Source organism: Coturnix japonica, chromosome 13 (assembly GCF_001577835.2).
Source record: "Coturnix japonica isolate 7356 chromosome 13, Coturnix japonica 2.1, whole genome shotgun sequence".
In the NCBI taxonomy this organism is placed as follows: Eukaryota; Metazoa; Chordata; class Aves; order Galliformes; family Phasianidae; genus Coturnix; species Coturnix japonica.
In genome coordinates, this window is record NC_029528.1 from 4,756,346 (window position 1) to 4,780,882 (window position 24,537).

General features: G+C 45.2%; 1 protein-coding gene across 1 annotated transcript; it reads left to right on the forward strand.

Moving 5' to 3' along the window:
• The first annotated feature begins 4,982 nt into the window (after window positions 1-4,982).
• Window positions 4,983-24,170, forward strand: HMGXB3 (HMG-box containing 3). The gene is made up of 20 exons (XM_015875737.2): window positions 4,983-5,169; window positions 5,496-5,643; window positions 6,029-6,203; window positions 6,651-7,211; window positions 7,814-7,912; window positions 9,230-9,361; window positions 12,746-13,158; window positions 13,525-13,700; window positions 13,978-14,075; window positions 14,632-14,730; window positions 15,175-15,324; window positions 16,953-17,254; window positions 18,360-18,487; window positions 18,891-19,022; window positions 19,293-19,477; window positions 20,058-20,277; window positions 20,358-20,491; window positions 20,891-21,007; window positions 21,374-21,583; window positions 21,939-24,170. The coding sequence occupies exons 2-20, from the start codon at window positions 5,498-5,500 to the stop codon at window positions 22,413-22,415; spliced, it is 3,954 nt and encodes a 1,317-aa protein (XP_015731223.1). The 5' UTR covers window positions 4,983-5,169; window positions 5,496-5,497; the 3' UTR covers window positions 22,416-24,170.
• Window positions 24,171-24,537: the final 367 nt, after the last annotated feature.

The following is a 24,537-nucleotide window of genomic DNA, read 5'->3' on the forward strand; positions in this document are numbered from 1 at the left end:
TTTTATTCCCACGCGCTTGTGCTAATCAGTGTGAGACAGATGCCTTTTGGCATTAACAAACAGGTGCAGCCCCTCCAGTGTGACAAAGCAGTGACTTTGGCTGGCACTCGGTAGTGGTATATTTTGGGATATAATGCACGCCAGCACTTGTTCAAACAAGCCTGGGGGTGTGACTTCGTTCCTGGATCCCATCCCACTCTGTAGTTCACAGAACTGCTGGGAGGCGCTGGGGCTGAGGGCTGGAGGCAGCCTGGCTGTGTCTCTCCGTGTGCTCTGCTCAGGAACCTTTCAGAGTGATGAATGTGCCAAGTCACTGTGAGGAACTCTGTGAAAAGAGGCCCTGGCACCAAGTTCTGCTTGCCAAGGACTTGCAGGCATTTAGAAACGCTGCACTGTGCACGGCTCAGTGTTCTTTTGATTGTTGTAATCAACAGACAACTGCTGGATGTGATAAGGGAGGGATGGATCTCAAGATGGAGCATAGAACCACCAAGGAGAGCGGAGAAAGAACAGGCAGATCCCAGATAGAAGTTGCAGGTGTGAGAGCTTTGATGTTCTCTTCAGTGGAAGGAGTGGAGAGGAGATTAACAGTATTGCATGGAGATGTGGCATTATGCTGCTGGAAACACCAGGAGATGCAGCTGTTCTGAAAGTCACTGTAAAGATGTGGCTGGGCAGCCTTTTACTGCTCATCCACATGGCCATATCTTCTGTCAGCCTTCCCACATCAGCTTTCATCCAGCAGGGTGAGGGCCAGCACTGCTGTAATACAGTGGGGCTCGGTCCTGAGTTTTGGCAGCTATGCAGGCACCAAATCTCTTCCTGCACCAGATCATTTACAGCCTTGTGTGTACCATGCAGGTCTTTTATCTGCATTGTGGATCTTCAGCCAGAAAATATGGACTAAGACCTCAAATGGAATTTGAAGATTCCCTTTCCTTGTTGGCCGAATGTTTCTGAGATGGAATCTGTGCAGGGCCACCCTGGATTCCTGCTGCTCTGGTGACTGCCGTGGCTATGGGTAATGACACTGTATGCTACAGTTCCATTCAGACAGGAATAGATGTCTGTCTGAATCCAGCTCACTGGTCTTGAGCCAAGAATCACAGAATCATTATAGCATTAGAGAATTATTAAGCTTGGAAAAGATCACTGTGATCACATAGTCCAACCATCAACCCATAGTCCAGCCATTGACCCATGATATGAATCCATCTGTTATGTTGGTAGGGATGAGACCAGAAAGGCTTGGCTGTGCCTTATGTGTCAGATGAGATTTTGCTTGTTATGGGTGCAAACAAGAACTCAGGGACAGCCAGGGTCAAACTGAAGGTCTTCTCTGTTACAGTCTTGCTTCCTATGGAGACAGTACAAGAGCCCTCCCACCAGGCTCACTTTTTAGGGCATCATAAATACTACAGGTCTGCCCTGAGCTCCCAGGGATGCAAATACACTGAAAGCTGTAGGACATAGAGAAAGTGATTACAAATTCCATTATTGCATGGTTGTTAACCTGGCACCACTTCTTCACCCCACTCCCTTCCCAAGCAGAGTTATGGTTAGAATCAATGCTCTGTGTCAAACAATGAGCAGTTTCAGTAGGATCATGAAGTACTGACCTTCAGGCATTCTTTTTCATCTCTTTGTGTTTCATTTTTTTCATCATTAAAATGGGGAGTGAGAAGCACTGTTTACCTGCCTCGTACCCCATATTTAATTACTGTCATAGAGTAAATTTCTCTGCTGTCTTTGCTCGAGTGTCACATTAGAGCTGCAGCCCCAAATGCAAAGTCTCCAAGTAGCTTTTTCCTTCGAGGACCACATAGATAAAGTCAAGCTTATCACACCAAACCGGCTGGGCACAAAGGACACCCTAATTCCCCAAGGTGAGGAGGTTGTAAGTGGCAGCTCCTTCCTAACAAATTTATTTACCACTTATTGAAACACATTTCTGTACTCCGCAAGCTGTGCAGGGATCTGGGCAAACACATTGCTCAGGGAACAGCAGACAAAAGAAACACAACATGGATCAAACTCGTTACCATGCCCAACAAAGAATGGAAGCAGTTATCTTGACTTATGTCAGAAGAGTGTTACATGCTACTTAACTCAATTGTAAAGAAATAAAGCAATACGTTCCGTCAGAGAGAGCAGCACAGCACGAATACTGGAAAATAATAACACTTCCCAGCTGCTAACTGCCAGAAGGACAGAATTTATGTGCCTTCTGGGGGTGAGCTGTCAGGCCTTGTGCTGGCACTGCCTCATCCTCTCATCTACTGCCCCGAAGATAACGACTCTGTTCAAGAAGCAATGGGAAACCAGCCATTTCTGTGCAGTTTGCCATCACACAAGCACATCCTCAGCTCAGTTTCTCTTCTTCATAAACTCTCTAGACAGTATTAGTCCTTTTAACCGTGCCTCTTATTATTTTCATCACCTAACGTATAATATGGTTATACCTCATTCTGTAGAAAATTGGGTAGAGATTGAATTTTACTTTAAAATGTAAAGGGCACCTCTAAGCCTTGGTAACAATTTAACTGAAATAACTAGAATAGAGAAGTCATGTGAATCATTGTTCCGATTTTACTGTTTAGGAAAACTTAAATGAACATCACAAAAATGCTTTATGTAACCCCTTTGAAATAAATGCATTTACTTGGTGCTAGTCTGACTCCTGTTGAATAGATTTGGCTAAATGGCAACTTGGAAACCAATGCAGTTTCAAAGAAGAGCAGCATGATGTGAGGCTACAGCAGCCTTGCTGAGAGAATGAGAGTTTATGACCCTGGAAGATCCAATGGGAGGCTGGCACAGTAACTCTCTCAGTTTAACAGTTACTTTGCTTTGGGTAAAACAAGAAGATACTTTCTGCTACCTAATTTGAACCAAGCCCATCACTTTTGGTCCCTTCTCTTGTTTGACGATTTTGTGCCATGAGTTACCTGTTCAAAAAGACAAAGGCAACCGTGTTCCAGAGCCAGAAACTTGTGTATATAAATAGCAACTTTACAGATGTTAACATTTCTGAGATCCCTGGTTTGTCCTTGTGAACATACCAGAATTCATCAGAAATACAACAAATCCCTTTCTGCTTTTCCACTGGTGCCATTTTAAAAATAGTAACGTCTTAATTGCAGCATTTCTGATGGAACAGGGGCTCCTTTACCCTTAGGCAGGCAGCCAGATGCTCCTTCCTTCTTTCCCTCTGTTCCTCCAACTGCTGCTCTGCCATGTTGTTGTAGTTACCATCAGCACAGTGGCTGAGCAGTGAGATGGGTTGGGAACTTCTACAGCTGCATGCAGAGCCATGGTTTGAACTTGGTGGGTGCGTGTCTGCTCTCAGATGGCAGCACAACCCCATGGTCACCAATCAAGCATCCTTTTAACCTCACGGAGGTTAAAACTGGTTTAGAAAGATGAATGAAAACTGTCCTTCGTGACCAGAGAAGATAACACACCCACATGGTTGTAGATAGAGCTGCTCTTGGTGGTGACCTGAGCTCTCCGCTGTTGAACTGAATTCTTGGAGTTCTTGGAAGGTTTTTGCCCTTGCTGCTGTGCCAAGTGCCAATAGCTTTAGTCAGAGGTGGGTTTCATGAGAGCATCTTGGAAAGCAGTGCTGCTTGAGGGCTGATGTGGAGATGATGTCCAATTGCATGTCACTCACTGGGAAAAGGTGCTTCAGCCCAACGGAATGACATGATGTTGGTTGAGCAGGAGATGGGGTTGAGCTCTGCAAGGCTTCACAGGTGTGAGAGGTCTACACAGATGAAAATAACAACAATATGCTATAATATCTCATTTGTTTAAACAGACTCTGAAGTCAGCTGTCCCTGGAGCCAACTCAAAACCAAGTTGCAGATACCTGTTGTAGTTCATTGTGCCTTGTTGCTTTTTGAGCTCCTTCAGAGTGGCCCTTGTACTTTATCAGTGAAATAAACAGGGAGTTTAACCTCCAGCCTTTAATTTCTCAAGGTAATGGTGCACAGGGTGCCCTGGTGTCAGGATGCCATTTCCCCCCTGTGGCAGTAGGTTCTCCTTTGGAACTCTCCTCAGGCTCACAACAGAGCAGCTTCCTCACAATACTATTGCAGCACAATTAAAACAAAGCACAGGCTGATAATATCACTTTTCTGAGATAAAGCTCTGTGTCCATGGAAGAATCAAAATGCCCAAGTTAGGAAACTGTTTGAGTTTCTAACACAACTGACAACACACACACAGTGAGAAGCTCCTCTGTAGAAAACAAAGGAAGCATGGCTGCTTTCCTTCATGCTTTTCCTCTTTTTCTTTTCGGTTCATTAGTCTTGTGAAGCCAAGCAGCCTTTTCTCTCAAATATTTGGCCAGGTAATCATTCCAACACAGCTCTGGAGGCTGCTTATTGATCTAGATAGAAGTACAGAGCATTGGAAAAGTACCGGTTTGGATTAAGCTGCCCAATGTTTGACACAGAACAGACAATTTGCCACCAATTATCACACATAAACACGAGCAGACCACATAAACGGCTGCAGAACATCGGGAAGATAAATAACCAGTTGCAGATTTAATCCTGGCTGTTGTATCACTACTCTGTGGGCTTTACTAATGACTTACTAGACAAGAGGAGCCTGTATTCTCCGAGATCTAAGGCAGAAGATGGATGTGGTTTACATTGCTCTAAAGTTAGAAGGCACGATGGAAAACACAGAAATAGGCACAGAAAAGAGAACACAACATGTATAACGTAAGAAATAGAACAATAGCTGTGGGGCTGGATTGAGATGTCACATAATACAATGCTTTGCCAATGGTTGGAAGAAGAGGGTGAGTGCTTATAACCCTATAAGGCTGTTTGCTCCCTGGGGAGCCAGATGTTTATCGTTCATGTAAAGCAATGAGCTGCAATGAGCTTTATGGCCACCACAGCACAGCGACATCTACCCGCCATTACTGATACACGGTAGGCCGCACCGCCCCCGTCCCGGAAGCAGTTCCCGTCAGGCTCTTCCGGGCGGCCGCGGAGCCCCGGGTCCGGAGCGGCGCTGCTTTCCCCTTGGCCGGCCCAGCATGCACGGCCTGCCCTCCGCACCAACATCCCGACACAAAGCTCCGCCACTTACCGCCCCCCTAAGCTGCTCCCCGGCTGGGATGTGACCGTGGCTGCGTCCCGGTGCTGCCCGGTGAGCGGCCGGCGAGCTGAGGCCTTGCTGGGCTGTGGGAGAAGGAGGGCTCGGCGCTGCTTCTGCCTCAAGGCCTCACAGGCTCAAGGCTCCTCCTGCATTGCCAGAGCTGGTTTGGAGTTCCCGGGGTTGTGTTGAGCTGCACTGAACGCTGTCAAAGCTGTTCTCTTCTAAAAGTTAATAAGAAACTAATGTATCATTAGCTTAATTAACATCAACCCTGCCAGTGACACTGTCGTTTACACCAGGGTGATAAAGAACAGTCTTTGTAGGGAGGAAAGTCCTGTAGCTCGGTGAATGTCTAACACACAGCGTGTGTCTTCTAGCAATGGAGGCTCCATATGATGGCACTGAAGTAACTGTGGTCATGGAGGAAATAGAGGACACCTACACTTACACGTCACCGGTGCCTTCCAAGAAGAAAAAGAAATACAAAAGTCCTGGTGATCATGGAGAAAAAGCCAAAAAACCCAGGTAAGTGCTTCCTGTCTTCATTTGTTTATGATCTGGAGCGTGGGGACAGTTTTCCTTCTATCAGTCTGTAACAATAAACTTCCCAGTGCAGTTGGACCAGGTTAGTGCAAAACATATATAAAAAGGTGGGCTTTGGGCTCCTGGCATGGCAGGAGTGAGAGCTGCCATTGCTTGGGCTTAAGTTTGAATAGTCCAACTCAGAGTCTTGCTCCTTATTACAGAAATTCTCTTCAGAAGCTTCAATTTCATTCAGTTTTAAAACTGCATTTCCAAGTAGAAATGAAGCTCACATGCTTGTAGCTTGACCCTGGATCAGTGGAAAACCTTGTCCTTTTCTTTTAGTAGCTGTAGAATGACATTAATTTCAGTCTCTGTTGCATTTCAGATCTGCTTACCTCCTCTACTATTATGATATTTACTTGAAAGTACAGCAAGAGCTTCCCCACCTCCCTCAATCCGAGATCAACAAAAAGATCAGTGAGAGCTGGAGGCTGCTCAGTGTGGCTGAAAAAAGCTATTACTTGGAGAAAGCCAAGCTGGAGAAAGAGGGACTGGACCCAGTAAGTCACCTTTTCTGTCATGCTTTACCCTGTGAAGAGAGGCCAATGGCTATATTTGTTTTGGCACTTAAATGCTTACACAGCACTGTGAGAGAACTGTTAAGCTGCAGGTTCCAGTTTGTGTTTTTGTTTCGGACTGCCTATATGGAAGCAGTGTGTGAGGCTGTGGATTTCTCTTCCTTTCACCTTCTCTTCAGTCAAGGGATAACGTTTTGAAATTTGAGACAGATATGTCAATTCACGCTGATGGGAATGGTAGTTATGTTTGTGTTACGTCACCAGAGCAATGGGTGGTGAAGTGGATAATAAAATGAGGGCTGAGAGGTACTCCAGGCTGTCACACGGAGAACTCTCCAGTACAATACTTGAGGGAGCTATTTGAGCTTTCGGAACTGAATCCCCCTTTTTCTCTCATTCATTTGTTTCATTTTCTGTTTTTGCCAACAGAACTCCAAGGCATCCTCTCGAACTACAGTAGTTCCAGACATTCCAGGTTTCCGCAAGATTCTTCCTCGCTCAGATTATATAATTATTCCCAAAACCACTCTTCAAGAGGACAGAAGCAGGCAGTCGCTGGAGCTGCATGTGACACAGGGTCAGGCAGCACCTGAAGGGGCAGCTTCCACCAATATCACAAATATCCCCCGCGATGCTGTGCAAAATGTGCTTTCTGTGGACTCCAGCCACGTTGGGATTTCTGAGCAGTGCATTGCTATTGAAGGACTGTCAGAAGAATCCTCTTCCTTTGGTCAGTCAGAGGCTGTGGAAGAAGTGGTGGCATCGGAGGTTCTCTCTCACTATGTTGGGCCTGTGACAGATAAAGTGGCTGGAGATGTCCTCTTGGATGAGGCTTCTCTGGAAATCGAAGGGCAACCATATCAGGCAACTCAGGTCGTTATTGAAGAGACTCTGGTCAGTGGCTCTGCAGACATCTCCAACGGGAGCATCGCTGTGGCCCGTCCTCAGGTTTCCGATGGTGTGTCTGTGGTGACTGTGGTGACTGGGAGGGTGAGTTACTCGAGTAATGCTCTGAATCCCGTCAGTTTCTCTCATCAGAAACATCTGACTGCTGTTTATCATGTTTTACTTGAGATCCTCCGTGTCTGCAGGAGGTTCTGTATTTCTCAGTAGCATGGCAATGAACAGCATTTCTAACTCAGTCTTTACTGCATCTCAGCCTGCAGGTTCTCTGCTATATGCTGCTGTCACTCATATCTTGACAAGACTGGTCAAAGGTTGATTTTTCTAATTACTCATTATTTTAACAGTACCTGAGATGGTTTCCACAGTTGTAATTCAGGATTTTGGGGTGAAGAAATACGTTACCTTCATACTCTTGAGAGCTGTTTGCTTGGCTGCAAAGAGAAGGGAGTCCATTTAATTTGAGGTGTTAGGGATCTGTTACAGAAAACTTGATTCTGTAGAGTTTTGGGTCTGCTGGTTTCAAGAGTTTCAAAGTGTAAGGAGTTGAATAACTCACAGAGTAGACAGGGTAAGGCTGTTGCATTTCAAACGGTCGCTTTAATTCCTGCAGCATTTGTGAAAGGGTGGGATGCAGACCACCTCATGCTTTGGTCTCTGCATGTAATTTTCCTTTGACTTCATTTCAGGATACTGAAGAGAGCAGCACTTCCACACCAGCTACACAGTTCATTATGTTACCTTTGCCAGCTCATTCTGTTGTAGAGAACCCAACATCAATTAAACTGGTAAGAAACCCAGCCTTTTATTTCAAGGTATGAATATATTACTGTAGGGTTGTCTTCTGCCAGAGCAGGAAAGGTTTGATTATCATCCGGTTGGAAGTCATCACATCAGTTCGTGCATTTCTTATCCCTGGCTTTGTGCCTTCATCCTCAGGTTCTTGGAATCAGACAGAGTACATAATGGTGTTGCAGCATCTGGTCAACAGCAGTTTCTGAGAGCAAAAGTCTGCTCTTGTGACAGGAACTTGAGTTCCCCAGTCACTTGGATGGCTGTCACTTTGGCCATGTGATGGCAGATGAACAGTGACCTAAGGTTTTAGAAATCCACATAGAAAAGTATGGATTATTGCACAAGGAAGAGAGGGATCATTTCTATAATCTTATCATTCCAGCCACCTGTATTTCTATAGCCACTGTGAGTCTTCACTGTACAGTCAGCACAGCAGCTCCTTGTGTTGTATAAGGTAGTGGGAAGTCCTGCTGTCTTGCATCCCCATGCTTCTAGCAGGTGGAACACTGCAAGCATTTGTAGAGTTGCCCTATGTGATGTTTGCCTAAGTGTCTTAGAGAAAATGGAGATACCTCAGCTATTTGTTCCTGAGAAGCACCTAGCTTGAACAGCCTATTTTCCTTAATGGCAGCAATTGCATTTCTAGGAAAAAAAAAGCCTACTTCCAGACTGACAGCACAACAGCTCCCTCAGGAGTGGCAATGTGGAATCCTTAAAAAATGATGTGCTGACAAACTCCATGTGTAGATTTAGCGTGCTTGGCAAAAATGAAAGACTCTGGTTTATTTGTCTTTGTAAGTGGTGCTACTGGTATTACAGTAGCTTATAGTGAGTGACAGCAAAGCACCAGGGAGTATTTTAGCACTGCACAGAACAACAAATTACCTTACTGATGAAAACTGCCTCCACATCACAAGCATTTGTTTTCTCCAAACACTGTCACTCCAACATGAATGCTTCATTTAAATCTTGCCTCACTGTGAACTGCTGGTTGAATCATTGTGGTACCATTGTATTAGGGTTAGCCTCACCTGTAGGTTATACACATTGCTTGCTTCTGCTCTACAATTTAATCCAAATTCTGCAAACACAGAACATTTGCATATAGACAGAACACTTGAATTCAGCATAATTATGGTGCTGACTCACTGATACAAACAAGTGTTGGCTGATCAGTAACACATAATGGTGAAGGGCAGGCCATTTGCTAGATAACATTTATAAAGTGCTTTCTAGGAAAAAGGGAGTGATGTGCACAGCCTGGTGTCTTCTCAGCTCTATAGAGAAATCCTTGACAACTCTTGTTTCAGACAACCACCTATACTCGCAGGGGACATGGGAACTGCACCAATCCTCGCTGTTCTTTCACTTACGTCACCAGGCATAAGCCACCAGAATGCCCCAAATGTGGGAACTTCCTTGGAGGAAAATGGATCCCAAAGGTACATTTGCTTTTCATTATCTTTGATTTCAGATAAAACATGCTGCTTCTGTGAATGCCTCTAATATTTCTAGATCTGTAGCTCTAGCACAGTAGGTCAGATATGCCACAACTGATCCCTTGTGTTCCAATGCTTGTAACTGAAGCAAACTACTACTACAGAGAGCATTAAAGCCAAGGTGAGACTGAACCAGAATCACCTCACTCTGGGTAAAGATGTCACCTGGAGTGGCATCAGTTAGCATGGATGGGACTGGGTTTGTTAACAGTGCCTTATTAAGAGACAGTACAGTCAATGAGTAAACAAAGATTTAAACAGATTGCTAAGAGAGATTATTGTGATGGAAAGATAATCTATAATAAATGGAAGCACTCACCAATGTTGAAGGCTCGCAGTTAACTCCACAAAGGCACAAACTCCAGAGAAAGAGATCCTTCCTCAGTGGCAGTCAGCCCTTGAATGGGATCTAGGAGAGATGGAACCAGGCTCCACTCCTTCCAGTATCACAACCTTCACCAGTGCTCCCACAGCCAACTCATTGCTTGCCTCAGGTGGTCAATCAGAGGTTCAGGCTGGGATCAACAGTTGCCCACACAGAGACAAATTCTTCCGGCCCTCTACTTGCGCTGTAGTTTTGTGAATAGAAGATATTGGTTGCCTTTCCTACTACAGCCCTCACTAAGCTCAGAGATTTGGTTGAAACAATTCTTCTACAGTAACCAATCTGCATTTGAAGTTATTCTACAAGTTGAGATCTTGTGGTGATCTTTCAACACATCAATTAAAAAAAAAAAAAAAAAGAACAAATCAGAGATACAGTCAGTATGTGACCATTTGGGAGCCAGCTGATGGGCTAGTGGCAGTTGAAATGCTGCTGTGCATTGTTGGCTCACAGCTGTGTCTGATCATTGGCAATGCTCTGACACTTGGCTGGAACGAAGGTGATGATGAAGTGCTCAGAGTCATTGAATGGAGAAGTCCCTCTGCATGTGATATCCAAGTTGCTGGTACCTCCACTATCTATGCCCTCAAGTACTTGCTCCTTAAATCTTGGCCATGTAAATATAGTTATTCAGCTCCAAACAGACAGGTTCATTATATCAGTCTGAAATAAGACCCCTTGGACCCAAGTTAAAGAATATTCTCTGGGTAAAAACTTGCATGACTTTATATGAATTTGTCCTGAACTTCCTTTGTTTTGCGTCTTATATTGCAATGAGAAGCACAGCCATGACAGCAATGTCCCAAGCTGCAGGTGGGACTTAATCAAATACAACAGTCATAAGCACAGGAAAAAAAAAAAAAAAAAAAAAAGGAGGAAAAAAAAAATCTGCTTACCTTTGGAAGCACTCAGGTACAACACAGGAATCTTCAGGGAGATACCTTCACTGCTAACCCTTAAATGAGGTCTGGGAGGGGGTGGATCCTGGCTCCACCCATTCCACTCAGGTGTATTGTATGCACCTGAGATCCCTGGGCTGGCCCTGCCTTCCCACCAGGTGCTCCATCACTGGTTCAAACCCTGACTTGCATTTCAGCTACAGTGTCTACACCCATTAAGCGTTTAGGGGCAAGAAGTTCTTCAGGCAGATCACAAACTCAGTAGTGTCTGAACTGATCACCGGGCTTCCCATGTGCTAGGAAACAAATACTGATGGTGGTTTATTATCTTTGGTGCTGTAAACATGCTGAAATGGATAGGTGGCTAACTGCAAGACCACCTTTCTGCCTGAATGTGCTGTGCCTGCTCTGTTAAATCCTACGCTGATTGGAAGTGAAAGGAGGGAAGTTTTCCTTCTCTTTTTCAGTTTTATTCTGCCCTTCTGGGAACACGCTTGTGTAAACAGTTCCACTTACAGTGTCGTGCCTTAAAGAAAAATATGCATCAGCAATTTTTTCTTAGACTAGTAATAACATCAGTAAAACAGAAACTGAATGTATACACACCTTCCTGTTCCTCAGATAAAAGATTAGGTTAGAAGATGTCCGCTTTTAAAAAACCAGAATATTCTCCTTAGCTTAGAATCTGAATATTTGAGGGAGTTTAAGGATGACTGTGTTTTTCAAAGTGTCTAAAAATAAAACTAGAGAATCATAGAATGGCCTGGGTTGAAAAGGACCACAATGATCATCCAGTTTCAACTCCCCTGCTATGTGCAGGGTCACCACAAGGTGGAATGATACAAAGACAATAACAGACATTCAAAAGGTTATTTATAAGGAAAGACTCACCGATATGGATGGCTTCACTGGGAAATGCTGAGGCAATCTCCACCAGAGAGCAATCTGCAAGAGATGCTGCCTTAGTGGTGGTCAGCCCTTAAATGAGCTCTAGAGGAGGTGGAGTCAAGCTTCACCCCTTCTGGTAGCACAGCTAAATTACTCTCACCTGTGCTCCCACAGCTGACCTGACACTTGCCTCAGCTGATTAATCAGAGGTTCAGGCTGTGATTACCAATTTCCCATACAGTCACCAACCACCAAACCAGGCTGTCCAGAGTCACATCCAGCCTGGCCTTGAATGCCTCCAGGGATGGGGCATCCACAGCCTCCTTGGGCAACCTGTTCCAGTGTATCTCCACCCTCTGTGTGAAAAGCTTCCTCCTAATATCTAACCTAAACCTCCACTGTCTCAGTTTAAAATCATTCCCCCTTGGCATATCACTGTCCACCCTTGTCACCCTTTTCTCGTAGGAGAGGTGCTCCAGCCCTCTGGTCTCCTTAGTGGTCCTCCTCTCGACTCACTCCAAGAGCTCCACATCCTTCCTATGCTGGGGGCCCCAGGCCTGGATGCAGTGCTTCAGATGGGGCCTCACAAGAGCTGAGTAGAGGGTGGCAATCACCTCCCTGTCCCTGCTGGCCAGCCCTTTTTAATACAGCCCAGAACATAGTTGGCCTTCTGGGCTACAGCGCATACTGCTGGCTCATGTCCAGCTTCTCATCTACCAGGACCCCTGAGTCCTTCTCCTCAGGGCTGCTCTCAAGGGGTTCTTCTCCCAGTTTGTATAAATACCTGGGACTGCCCCAACCCAAGTACAGCACCCTGCACTTGGCCTTGTTGAACCTCATTAGGTTCTCATGGGCCCACCTCTCCAGCTTGTCCAGGTCCTTCTGGATGGCTTCCCTTTCCTCCAGTGTATCAACTACATCTCTGTACAACACTCTCTAGATAGCGAGAGGCTAGATAGAATATTAACAGGGACTTTCCAATTGTAAAAGATGTTCTCTCTCTGCTCTTGTGTGCAATTCATTGCTTAGGCACTCCTGATAATACTGTTTTGATCCAGCATTGGTCAGGGCGCAGGCAAACCAGACTGTGTGAAAGGAACCTGCTTAACCACAAAAGCATAAAGCTCTGCAACTCAATCATCTCTTTATTTCCAGGAAAAGCAACCAAAAAGCAAACCTGAGCCTAATTCAAGCACTTCCCTGAAAACTCCCACAACTAAAAGAGGTCAACAGTCAATGTTTTCAGACTCAGCAGCTGTTGGTGAGAGTACCTCCAAGTCTGCCCTGGAAAGCTCTGAAGCGGTCAGCCAGCTGCTCAATGCTGTGCCCGATGGAGGGCAAATGGAGGAGACCGAGTGGGAGGAAGTAATCATCTCTGATGCTCACGTTCTTGCAAACAATGTGGTTGCTGAAGATGGAAGGAGTGCTGCTGGAGTGACGCTGGGTCAAGAGAACCAACTGGGAGGAGACTCTTCAGCAGAGCAGGCAGAAAAAGATAGCATAGGGCTGGGAATGCCACCGTCTTCCGAGGTGCTGAGTCCAACTGCCTCTGCAAAAAAGCCTGTGGTGTGAGTCAGTTTTCCATATGTTATGGGAATGTGTGATGTCTGTTGTGTATTGATGGGACAAATCCAAGAAATCGAAGGCTGTTGGCAGTGCTTTGCGCGAGACCCGTTCTGTGCGCCGTCTGCTTTCTGCCAGTTCAGGATTGTTCCTTTGAGACAGTTTTGTCCATCAAAGCTATTTTTTTCTGTTTAAGTGACAATTAAATTATTGGAGTAGTCTCAGGGCAGATGTATCTTCAGCACTATTTTCCTTTCTGCTACAATGATGTGATGATTGTGCTAATAAAGCACAGCTCAGGAAAGAGAAGAAAACTAAGGGTGAGAAGGAAGCCATGGAATTCTTTTCCGATTGTAGCTCTTGTCTTTTAGAATTGATGCTCCAGCTGCTGCACACAAAGGGCAAGAAGTAAAGAGTAAACCAAGACCGAAGCCCTCCTTGCTGGCTGCAGCAAGGCCCATGCGAGCAATTCTGCCCGCACCAGCCAGCGTGGGGAGAGAAACCAGCACTGAGCAGGCTAGCAAGAGACAGGCGTTTGCGAATACTGGTAAAATACTGGGTCTCTGGTATGCTTTGGGAGTGATTGTCTTTCCTCACCATATTGAAGTGGTCTTTGTCAAATAATAAGATATGTCTGAAGGGAGACAGTGAGCTATCCTAGGTAAAAAATACCCTCCTTTCTAACCAGAAGGGCAAGGAAATGGTGCATGAAACAACTGCTTGGATCATTTCAAGTTCAGAGGAAAATATCTCATGACTGTGGTGTCATTAACCAAAGGCCACGTTCCCGTATCTAACCTGCTGTGCTCTTTTCCTTCTTCAAGACAAACATCCTCCTGTGAGAACGTCAGGCTTGAAGCCCAGTACGCTGAAGCAGTTGGGCCAGTCAGTTCTGCAGCCGCCCAGTGCTGAGGAGCGCAAGGTACCTGTGGTTTCTTCTTTAAATGCACATTCTTTTCTTTGGCATTTGTTTCCCTAGGCAAGAGATGTGAGCTGAGATGGAAGATAGAATATGACAGTGTAGCTGCCTTATGTTGATGGGATTTGTGGCTGATGGTTTTTATGAGGTGGCTCTGAAGCGGTGTGAATTCTAGATGGCTGAGGTTAGGAACTGAACTGCTGTTGCCATTGGACTGTCCCTTGGTTGGTTGCTTTGAGAACGTCCCAGTAGCTTCCAGAAGATGTTATGGGGTCTGGTAGCATTTTGATAATCTGCAGTGTAATACTGATCTCATACTGAGGGAGTCTGTGAAAGATGATTGAGTAAAGAAGCAAAGCTTGCAAATATGCTTGAATACTTCTGTTTGAGTTCTAAATCCTTGGTATGCAAAACAGTGTTTCATAAGCATGGATATTAATGAACATTTTCAGATTTCTTGAGAAGGGGGGAAAAAAAGTTAGTATGTATTTGCTTACAGGATGTCACTATTCCATTGTAGCTATCTCACAAGTGTTGTTTTTTTCTTCTTTCAATGCAGCTCCACAGTTCTTTGACCAGCAGGCCATCGCAGGTTAAAGTAGTGGAAGTCAAACCGGACACCTTCCCTTCCTACAAGTACAGCTGCACTGTAACTTTGGTGAGAATCTTTCAGATGATCTGAGTTACACTGTGGGAACTGTTAGCTCTGAGATGAGGCTGCTCTGTGTTTTACTGACTTGCAGATATATGTTCTGTATTTAACGTGAGGGAATGTGTGCCCTGTATATCATCTGTTGATCTAATCTAGTCTGACTGTGAAATGTTGCAGTATGTTAAGAACTGGATGATTTTCATACCTGCCTTGTCACCATCCCTTGTAAGAGTTAGGGGGGAGGTTTGGTTGTTTCTGTGTTGGATGTGTGGAGTATCTGTGGCCTCTGGGATTTGACCCAGACCTTCTGGGTGCCAATTAAAATATTATGTACAAAGTGATGAGGCCCGTTATGTGACCTTCAGACTCGGTGCTGGGGCAAAGCATACGATATTCCAGCGGACTGTTCTACAGCCAAGGTCAGCAACTGGAATTCTTGTGTCATTGCAGGATTTGGGATTGGCGACATCACGTGGCAGAGGGAAATGCAAGAACCCATCTTGTAGTTACGTGTATACAAACAGGCACAAGCCACGAATCTGCCCCAAATGCGGCTATAATCTTGCCAAAGACAGAGCTGAGAAAACAGGAAAATCTCTGGTAAGGTTTGATCTTTCGAAGGGATGTTGTGGAATGGATGAGGAAGTTTGCAAGTTCCCATGAGAACGTGTTAATTTTTTTTTTTCCCCATTTGGTAAGTCTGTTTCTAACAGAGTAACGTACCACTGCAGTACTTGGGATGATGTTTTCTTCTGTTCAGCTTCTGCAGCAGCGGTGCTTCAGGCTCACACTGAGACTGACAGTGCTCCGTTCTACCACTGGATGTCTCTGTAGCTTAAAAATATATACAGCATGTTGGTGTGTGCTTGGGAACCCAGCCCTAAAGTCACAGTTGTGTCAGCTTTGTGGAACTTCAGACTTCATCAAAAAACTCCCAAGCGTGGTCTCCTTTGTGACCAGCTTGTGGCAAATGTACATCTTGTACATCTGAGTACATCTTGTGTTAGAGCTTCCTATTTTTAGGGGCAGCTTTACTTCCAGCCTGAATTTATTTGTGGTTGTAGTATTTTGTTTTTCTGTTGTGTAAAGATGTTGTCCAAGATATCTCCTGTGGTTGTCCATGGGTGTAAATAATGAATCCAGGCCCTCGTTTGGTTTGGGGGTTTTATTTTGCATTTGAAGTTTCAACATTTAGCTTTTCTCTCACAGGATTATTATTATAAAAGCCAGCATTTTAGCCTGTGTGGTAATTTGACTTTTCCACTTCTTATACAATGTATTTTGAAGAGTGTGGCTTTGCGCATTGTGTAAAAACAAACAAAAAGCAAAACAAAATCCCCCAAGCCCAACAAACTGAAGTGGCCCACTTGAAACCCGCACATAAGCAGATGTGTAAGGAACAGCAGCACGCTTAGCTCAGCTTGCATTTTGAGAGGCATGTGGCTTGTCTCTTCCTCATTTATTTTGTGTTTTTTTCCCCGTCATTTTCTGCTTTAGTTGTGTTCAGCGTTCCAGTGGCACGGCTCAGTGTTATCTCTGTGCTTTTGGGTTGATTGTTTATGTCATTGCCAGACTAGACAGGGAAACAGATTGAAATTTGGCAGAAAGGTTGGTGTGACTAAAGCAGGTTTGTCCACGTATGTTCTCTCGGTTCTTCTGAGTCACCCAGAGTTTGATCCTGTGATTGTGCATTTGATGTGGTAGGGGGCATATGTCTGAGAGAAAGGGCTGTAGCAGAATGATTGGAATCGATTGGTGTATTCCATGCATGACAAGGCTTGGTTCCTGTGTAACACCTGTCTGTTCTGGCTTCTGTGGAGGTATGAGTACTGCTGTCTGAGCACGGTATGTAGGAAGATGTGGATGATGGCATATGGAGACAGGCAGCGATATTTGACAGAAGTATTGAAGGGTTTGTTGTCCCGTTGATCCTGATCCTTCCTGATCCTCAGTCTTTGCAGTAGCACCCCAGTTTAGTGACAAGCCTGTGATGAACTAGAGCTGCAATAGGAGTTCCCCAAAAGGCCATGCTGTACTGAAGTATTTTGGGTGAAGTGACTTAGGCCTGAAACTACAATCTGCGGTCAGTGAAGTGCAGTGGAGTAGAAGTCAAGTCTTCCGGGAACAAAGGTCACTGTGCTGCTGCCACCTTTTGTGACTTCTGTGGGCTTCTTCTTATTTCATCCCCACGCTTGCCTAGTTTAAAATGTGTTTTGTTTGCTTTCTAGGAGGTCGGTCCAGGTCAGCCTGATGTGCTGAACACCAGTGAGCCCCTAACCCCATCCCAGAAAGAGATCCAGCGTCAATCCACCCTACAGCTGCTGCGCAAAGTAATGCAGATCCCAGAGAACGAATCAGAACTGGCTGAGGTCTTCACACTCATCCATGAACTGAACAGCTCTCGGCTCATCCTGTCCAACGTGAGTGAGGAGACAGTCACCATAGAGCAGACCTCCTGGTCAAACTACTATGAGTCTCCATCTGCGCAGTGCCTCCTCTGTAACAGCCCGCTGTTCAAAGGGGGACAGAAGTAAGATTCTGTTTTAGACTTGTGACTCTTTCAACCCTGTGCTGATATGCTCTGTTACAAGTATGCAAGAAATAATATTTACATTAACTCCAGTTTCTGAAGCTGGTGTAAGTGACAGGAAGCTACATGTCTGTGGAAAGGGCTTCTCTGGATAACTCTAAGCAGTTTCTGTTTCTCCTGTACCATTCACTTTGTCATGGTTGCTATTACCATACAGCAGGAGAGCTTCATCAGAGTGTAACTGCTAAGTCTAGATGTGATTTCTTTTTGGAATGCAGTGTTCATTACTCATCCACTCTTTGTTTTCCATTCTGATGTTTTGAGGCTGACAGGCAAAGCTGTGGGATTATAGATGCATGTTATGAGATTTCCCTTTTTCTCTTCCCAGTCTGAACGTTTGCCATGTGGATCATTTTGCTTATGATGTTTTCATTCTTTGTTTAGCCTAGCATGGGCTTGAGCGAAGCCCTTCTTGTACCCAAAACCTGAAACACTCTGCAACTACCAATGCACAGGCTAGATTGCCTTACCTAGTTCTGCATAAAAGCCCATAGGATATCTCCTCCCTGCCTGCATAGGCTCTAATTAAACTGCTGCCAGTGGGAGGGAGAGCTAACTTTGAATTTTAATTCCTATTTTCTTGGGTGGACAGCTGCATTTTTGCCACTAGGGTGCAACTGGCATTTTCCTGTTTGAACTTCCCCCTTGGATCCTTGTGGTAAGGGAATGGGCCTTTCTGAATCTTTGTGTGTGTTGGGACAGATTGAGGCAGAGCTTGTTCTTTGTCACCATTTGCTGCTCTGTTTCAGTATGGCTGATATTTCTCTCAGGGCACCTGGGCCTGTATGTTTTCTACATCTCTCAAATCCTATGTGCTCAATATCTGGAGCTCTAGTGCTGTGTGATGACTGTGAACAATGACCTGACTCTGCCAGGGAACTCTGTTTAAAAATCCAGAACTTTCTGTCTGTTGTGAATTTATGTGAACTGGCTGAGACTGACATATGAGTGAACCGATCTGAACTCAAACAGCTTAAATTACTGCAGACCTGGACTGAAAAGCTGTTGGCTTAACTCTGAGCTGTCTGTTGCTTGTCTGTTACAGTTCCCTTGCTGGTCCTCAGGAGTGCTGGCTACTGACAGCTAATAGACTACAAGTGGTTACAGCTCAGGTGAAAGTGTGCTTGAACCTGCAGTGTCTGGCTCTCCATAGCTTCACTGATATTTACACAGGTAGGAAAAAAAAGAGCGCAGAAACTTACAGCGTGAGTACAGACTGGCACCATCAGAAGCCTTGGGGCTGTATCAGCACATTGTCTGCACTGAAAGCCTTTTATGTACTCCATCGTATTAAATATTGTTATTTTCACTTGAATTATTCTCCTGTTTCTCTATGTAAGCCTGTATTTGTATGAATGAATACTTGGAGGAAGCCCATGCCTGTCTTCCTTGTTGTAGATCTCCTCTGCCTAAGCAATAAATCCAGGGAACAGTTTTGTAAGCAGTATCCAGCTATATCCATCTATTTTTGAGCTGTACCTGTATAAGCATTTTGTGTATCAGTGAGAAAGGAACGTATTTCAATGTGAGGGATATCTGGAACCATACAGGCAATAACTGTCTGTTTTAACTGCAGGCCTTTTCAACGTGGGTAACAAGTTACTAGTGAGCTTGGATCTTCTGTTTGCAATCCGGAACCACATCAAACTTGGAGAGGATCCCAGAGTGGCTGTTGGCAATATTCTCAACTCTGTTCAGGAGCAAACTGGTGGGTTTTCCCCTTGTTTTTTTGACCATAACACACTACATTCTGTAACCTGTTGAAATCTGTTAAGTTGTAAAAAGGAAAATTCCACCTCTTTGCGTATGGTAGGTTTGTGTTAAATCACTTCCTAAGCCCAGCAGTACCTTTGTGACCAGTTCTGCATAGCGTTTCTCTGGAGGACAGGTTTGTTTTTCTCCTGTGTAGGAGAGTTCTACTCCCTCTCCACTGACTTCAGGATGTGAAAGCTCTAATGGTGGCGTGTTCTCCTTTCAGAAAAAAGCCTGAGCCCAGATGAGCAGGTTCAGCTCCAGGAACTGCTGTGCAATGGCTACTGGGCCTTTGAATGCCTCACTGTCCGGGATTACAATGATATGATCTGTGGAATCTGTGGCATAACCCCCAAGGTGGAAATAGCCCAGAGGAATGTAGAAAATGTCCTGGCACTGAAAAACATAGAGGTAAGCTTTTCAGAGACTTTGCATCCTGTTCATGTTCAAAGCAGATCATAAAGACTACTGCTGAGTCTGGTCTTTGCAGTGCACAACAATTACGTGATCCCTTTGCGAGCAGTTTTCTGCTGATGCTTGGCAAGAGGATGTGGCTGGAGTGGTGATGTCTGCACTTCCTCATAGGGCTGTTTGGAGAAAACAAAATCCTTGGTGCCTGGACCACAGCTTTAGTCCAGCAGCCTGACAGCACGGACCTTGGGTGAAATTTGCCTTCCTCCTGTGAAACAAAATAATTATTTTCTTTTATTTTTTTTCCTGGAGCTGCTGTCTTCCCAAATGGAGAAAAATGCCCTTGTAGTGCTATACAGAACAACTGCTTTTATGTCAAGTAAATGGTTTTGAATTTCACCCAAAGAAAAGTGATTGTGGGCAGCTTCAGGACAGAAAGGAGCCTGATGTCATCCTGCTGTAGTTGGGATGATGACTCTCTTGGATAGTCTTTGTGCCTTGAGTGAAGCTGATAGCAATTACCAAATGATCTGTGTGTGGTTATTTATGTTTGACCAGTTTGTTCTATTGCTCTTTCTAGTTTACTTGGCCAGAATTCTTATCATCAAGTGAAGTGAATGTGGAAGACTTCTGGTCCACAATGGAGACAGAGGTGATTGAGCAGGTGGCTTTTCCTTCTAGCATCCCCATCACAAAGTTTGATGCTTCTATTGTTGCTCCTTTCTTCCCTCCGTTGATGAGAGGAGCAGTGGTAATCAATACTGAGAAGGACAAGAACCTCGATGCGCAGCCAGTGCCAGGTAATGGCTGAGGTGCTTATTAAGAACTTGATGTGGTGATGATTTCTCTTCCTGAGAATGAATGTTTCCTGCTTTTGCAGGTAATGGGAGTGCATTGGTGAGGCTCCTTCAGGAAGAAACCTTCAGGCTTGAGCTGATAAACTCTTACAGTGAGGAAGAGCTGCGGAGCTTTTTGACACAGTGCAGCATCCCCTGGGAGCCCTCAGATACAAAGGTAATGGCTCAGTGGCCCACATACCAGACTGTGTGAGTGGAGCTGTTTGTCACTGTCTTTCCTTAAACTGCACTTGCCAGCTTAGATAATAAACTTCTCATTTGACTGTGCCAGGGGCAGGAGTGGGTTAGAAGGGTGCCTGCAGATTATAGGATTACTTACACATTGTAAAACAAATTTAACTTTGGAGACTGGAAAAAAAGAAGCCTATAATTACCTTGTCACAGATTCCATATCATGTAATTGCTTGGCATCCTCGTGATGCTGACTGGAATTAGGAAGTTATTGGACAATGTGTAAATGAGCATTTGGAAGACACTTGTCTGCAGCCTGCTCTGTCTTTGGGAAAGTCCATTCATTTGTCATACACAGACCGTCTCTGGTGCTTGCTTTTTCTAGGACCAGCTCTGTTACTCCCTCCTGGCTCTCTATGACTTTGTACAGAATGGGACAAGCATCAGGCAAACTTCTGCTCATCACACAGGAGGAAAGATCTACAAAGTGTGTCCACATCAGGTAAGGAAGGCTGGAGTTAGCAGCAGCCTTCTCTTACCCGAGTAACCATTGTGGAGTTCTCTTACTAAATAAAATCAGTCCAATGGGTCTTTTTGAGCCTTGGGCATGAAACGTGCTGCCTCAGGGGCCTGGAGTGTGAGCAGTCCTGCAGGAGATCTTGAGACTGAGCAGTGATGGGAAACCTGCCAGATACATAAAGTGATTATGTCTGATGAGGAAACAAAATCTTCAGAGAAAGTAGCTGTCTGGTTACTATATTGTCTGGAATACCAGAAAAGAAACTTAATTTATTCTTGTTCATTTTCTATTTTTGTAGTAAGTTTTCAGTTTTATTGTGCTGCTTAGCACTGATCCTTTTCTTTCCAGGTTGTGTGTGGCTCAAAGTACATTGTAAGAGGAGAAAATGCTCGAGATCATGTGGACCTGCTGGTTTCATCACGTCACTGGCCTCCAGTGTATGTTGTCGATACGGCCTCTTCAGTGGCACTGTGTGCAGACATATACTGTCCTGACTTGACTTCTCAGCTGTGGGGGAAAAACCAAGGCTGCTTCTCTGACCCTATGGATCCTCCAGCGGTTAGTTATGTCCATCTACAAAAATCTACAATAAAACTGATCTATATAGTATATATAGGCAGGGGGAAGTGCCCTGTAACAATTCAACTCATGAACTTTGGAGCATGTAGCTTATTTTTAATGCTCTCAAACTACTGCTATTACTCAAGAAATGGGATAGGAGGAGGGCTGCTAGTGCCCTGGGATTAGCTGTAGGGTGGGAAGGGGATTGCACAGAACCAGCTACGTTTGTGCCATTCAGAAGCATGACTCAGGTTGCAGATGTGCTTGGAATTCAGCTGAATGGTAGTTTTATCTTGTTCTTAATTATGGGGAGGTTTGTTCTGGTTCTACCTGGTGTGTGTCTCTCTCCCAGTACGTCTCCTGCCCTGAACTGCTGGACCAGCACTACAGTGTAGACATGACTGTGGCTGAGCACTCCGTTCAGCACCCAATCACCAAGTCGACAGCACGCCGAATTGTTCACACTGGTTTGGAGCACAACAGTCACCACGATCCAACAGCTCGGCACCACTGCATCTCCCTGTGCCGAGAACTGGAGCCTTACAGCACCGTCATCGCTGCTATCAGTGACAGCAAAACTAGCAACATCCGCCAAAGGCCCATCACCTTTGAGAATGCCACGCATTATTACCTCTACAACCGCCTTATGGACTTCCTCACCAGCAGGGAAATTGTGAATCGGCAGATCCAGGAGATCGTACAGAGCTGCCAACCTGGGGAGGTGGTGATTCGTGATGCTCTTTATCGGCTCGGAGTGGCACAGATTAAAACAGAAACTGAAGAGGATGAAGAAGAGAAGCAGGAAGATGATAAAGACATTGCTGAGTAACAAACCAACTTACTGGTTTCTCTTTCTGGTTGTGGGCTGGGCCAGCAGGAGTTGGGCAGCTGTCTGGCTCAAGAAATTATTTCTGCAGGTTGGAGGTGTAGTAGCGGTGGCTTTGACTGCTGTTAATGACCAAAGAGCTGTGTGCTTCCAGAGTGTCACAAGTGCTGCTGTGAGTGGGTCTGCCACGCTCCTTGCTGAAGGCTGCAGCCCCCCTGAGGTGTGCGACAGACCCACTCTTCAGCTGTGTGCAGTGCTGCCCTCCCTGTAGTTGGCAGGTGGAGAAGCAAATGGCGTTTCTGGTTGCAGGGGGTGTGCATGGCCAAGTGCGCAGGTTTCTTGATGCTGAATCTTGCTTGCTGACTTCTTTGTGCATTCTGGTGGCAGGGCTTGAGGATGTGGGAATAGGCTCAAAAGGCAGACAGCTAAGAATTTGTGTTCCAGATGGAGTAGGTTAGGTTAGGACAATGGCTCCTGCTCGGGAATCCTGCAGAGCAATCACACAGTTTCAGGGAGTCCTTAGCTGAAGAGGAGGAGGCCTGCAGCTCTAAGATGTCCTGTCTGATAGCCTCCATGGAGGCTGCCATCCTGAAGCCAGGACTGAGAGTAGTTTGGCTGCTGAAGCTGTCTGGAATTACATGTCCCCTCACACAAGCACTAATAATTTAGAAGCTGAAACACAGCAAGTAAGAGGTGTTCTGTACATTAAGAGTTTACCTGCCAGGCCCCAGGGAACCAAGTTCATCAGGGGGCTGTATGAGGTGATAGCTGTGAAAATAGGAAGGACACTCCCATTTCTATGCTGTCCTCTTCAATGCTTACTGTTGTTGTTTTGTTTAAGGACTTGAATTCCTGTTACTGTGCCCTTAGAACTGAATCACAAAACTGAAACAATGCAGGACTGCCAGAGTGAGCAGAGTTGTGATGTCCTCCCTCAGAACAGGCACTGGAGAGCACATCCACACGTGCAGTCTCAGTGCCCTGTCTTATTCACCTTGCCTGTGTCCCATAGCACTTGTGAGTTAGAGGAGCCTCTTGCTGTCCTGGTTGCTTTCTCAGCTCCTACAGCATGTCTAAAGAACACCTCAGGCTCTGGCTGTAAAGCTGTGTGTTGTCAAGTCCCTTTGGTTGTTGCTGGCACCAAAGCTGAAGGTTTTTGTTTGCTGTGCTGCAGAGGAGAGGATGGTGTTGGACCGTGAAGGGAGTTTGTCTGAGTGAGCAGGGGGGAAGATTGAGAGGCTTGTGGTGTGGTTGAAAATTCCCTTCTGTGAAGGGGAACCTACTGAGTACCGTACTGTAAAAGTAAATGTATCAAGTCTGAGCACATGCAGTAATTATGGCTTGGGGTTTTTCTGTTAAGAACATTAACTTATTATAAGAGATGCTAGTGACTTTTTTCAGTCAGTGATAAAGTTTAATAAATTATCTCCAATTTTGGGGGTGAAACTGCAGCGGAGTGAGTTGGTTTTTGCCTCCAAGACCTGGAAAACTACAGTGGGAAAGGGTACAAGCATCGTGTGTGGGTAAACCATCCTTCCAGCCTGCACAGGCAGAAAGTCTGCTATTCTCAGAAGCAATGTGGTACGAGGAGAACAGCTCAAGAAATTGTTCAAGCCCTTGTACAACTCCTCAGGTTTCCAGTGAGTGTATATATGTATTTTTAAGAGGCTTCTCAGTACTGTCAGTGTTTCTCTGGCCCAAATAGCTTGGAATGTCTCAGGATACATTTTCACTTCGCAAAAAATGATCTAAATCCATTCTTACATCTCCAAGCTCAGCAGAGTTCAGATTCAATTCACAAGGGTTGCAGAGCAATGGCAGGTCTATGAGAATGAGATGTCCCGCTCCCCTGGTCAGCCTGCTCCCCTTCTGCAGCAGGTGATAATGACTTCATTTTTGTTCCGAGTTACAGACAGGCCCTTCAGAGCAAAGCAATTTAAGACCTCACTTTTAACTTGCTTTTCTTTTTTCCTCTCTTATTATGCAAGACTGAATGGCTTTGAGAACTGATGATGAGAATTGTGTGTGATGAACTGGAGCAAAGCTGCAGGGTATGAGAGGACAGGTCAGTGGGTTTGATACCCGTGCTCTGATCCATTCAGCCATGACAGCAGCTCTTAAAGCC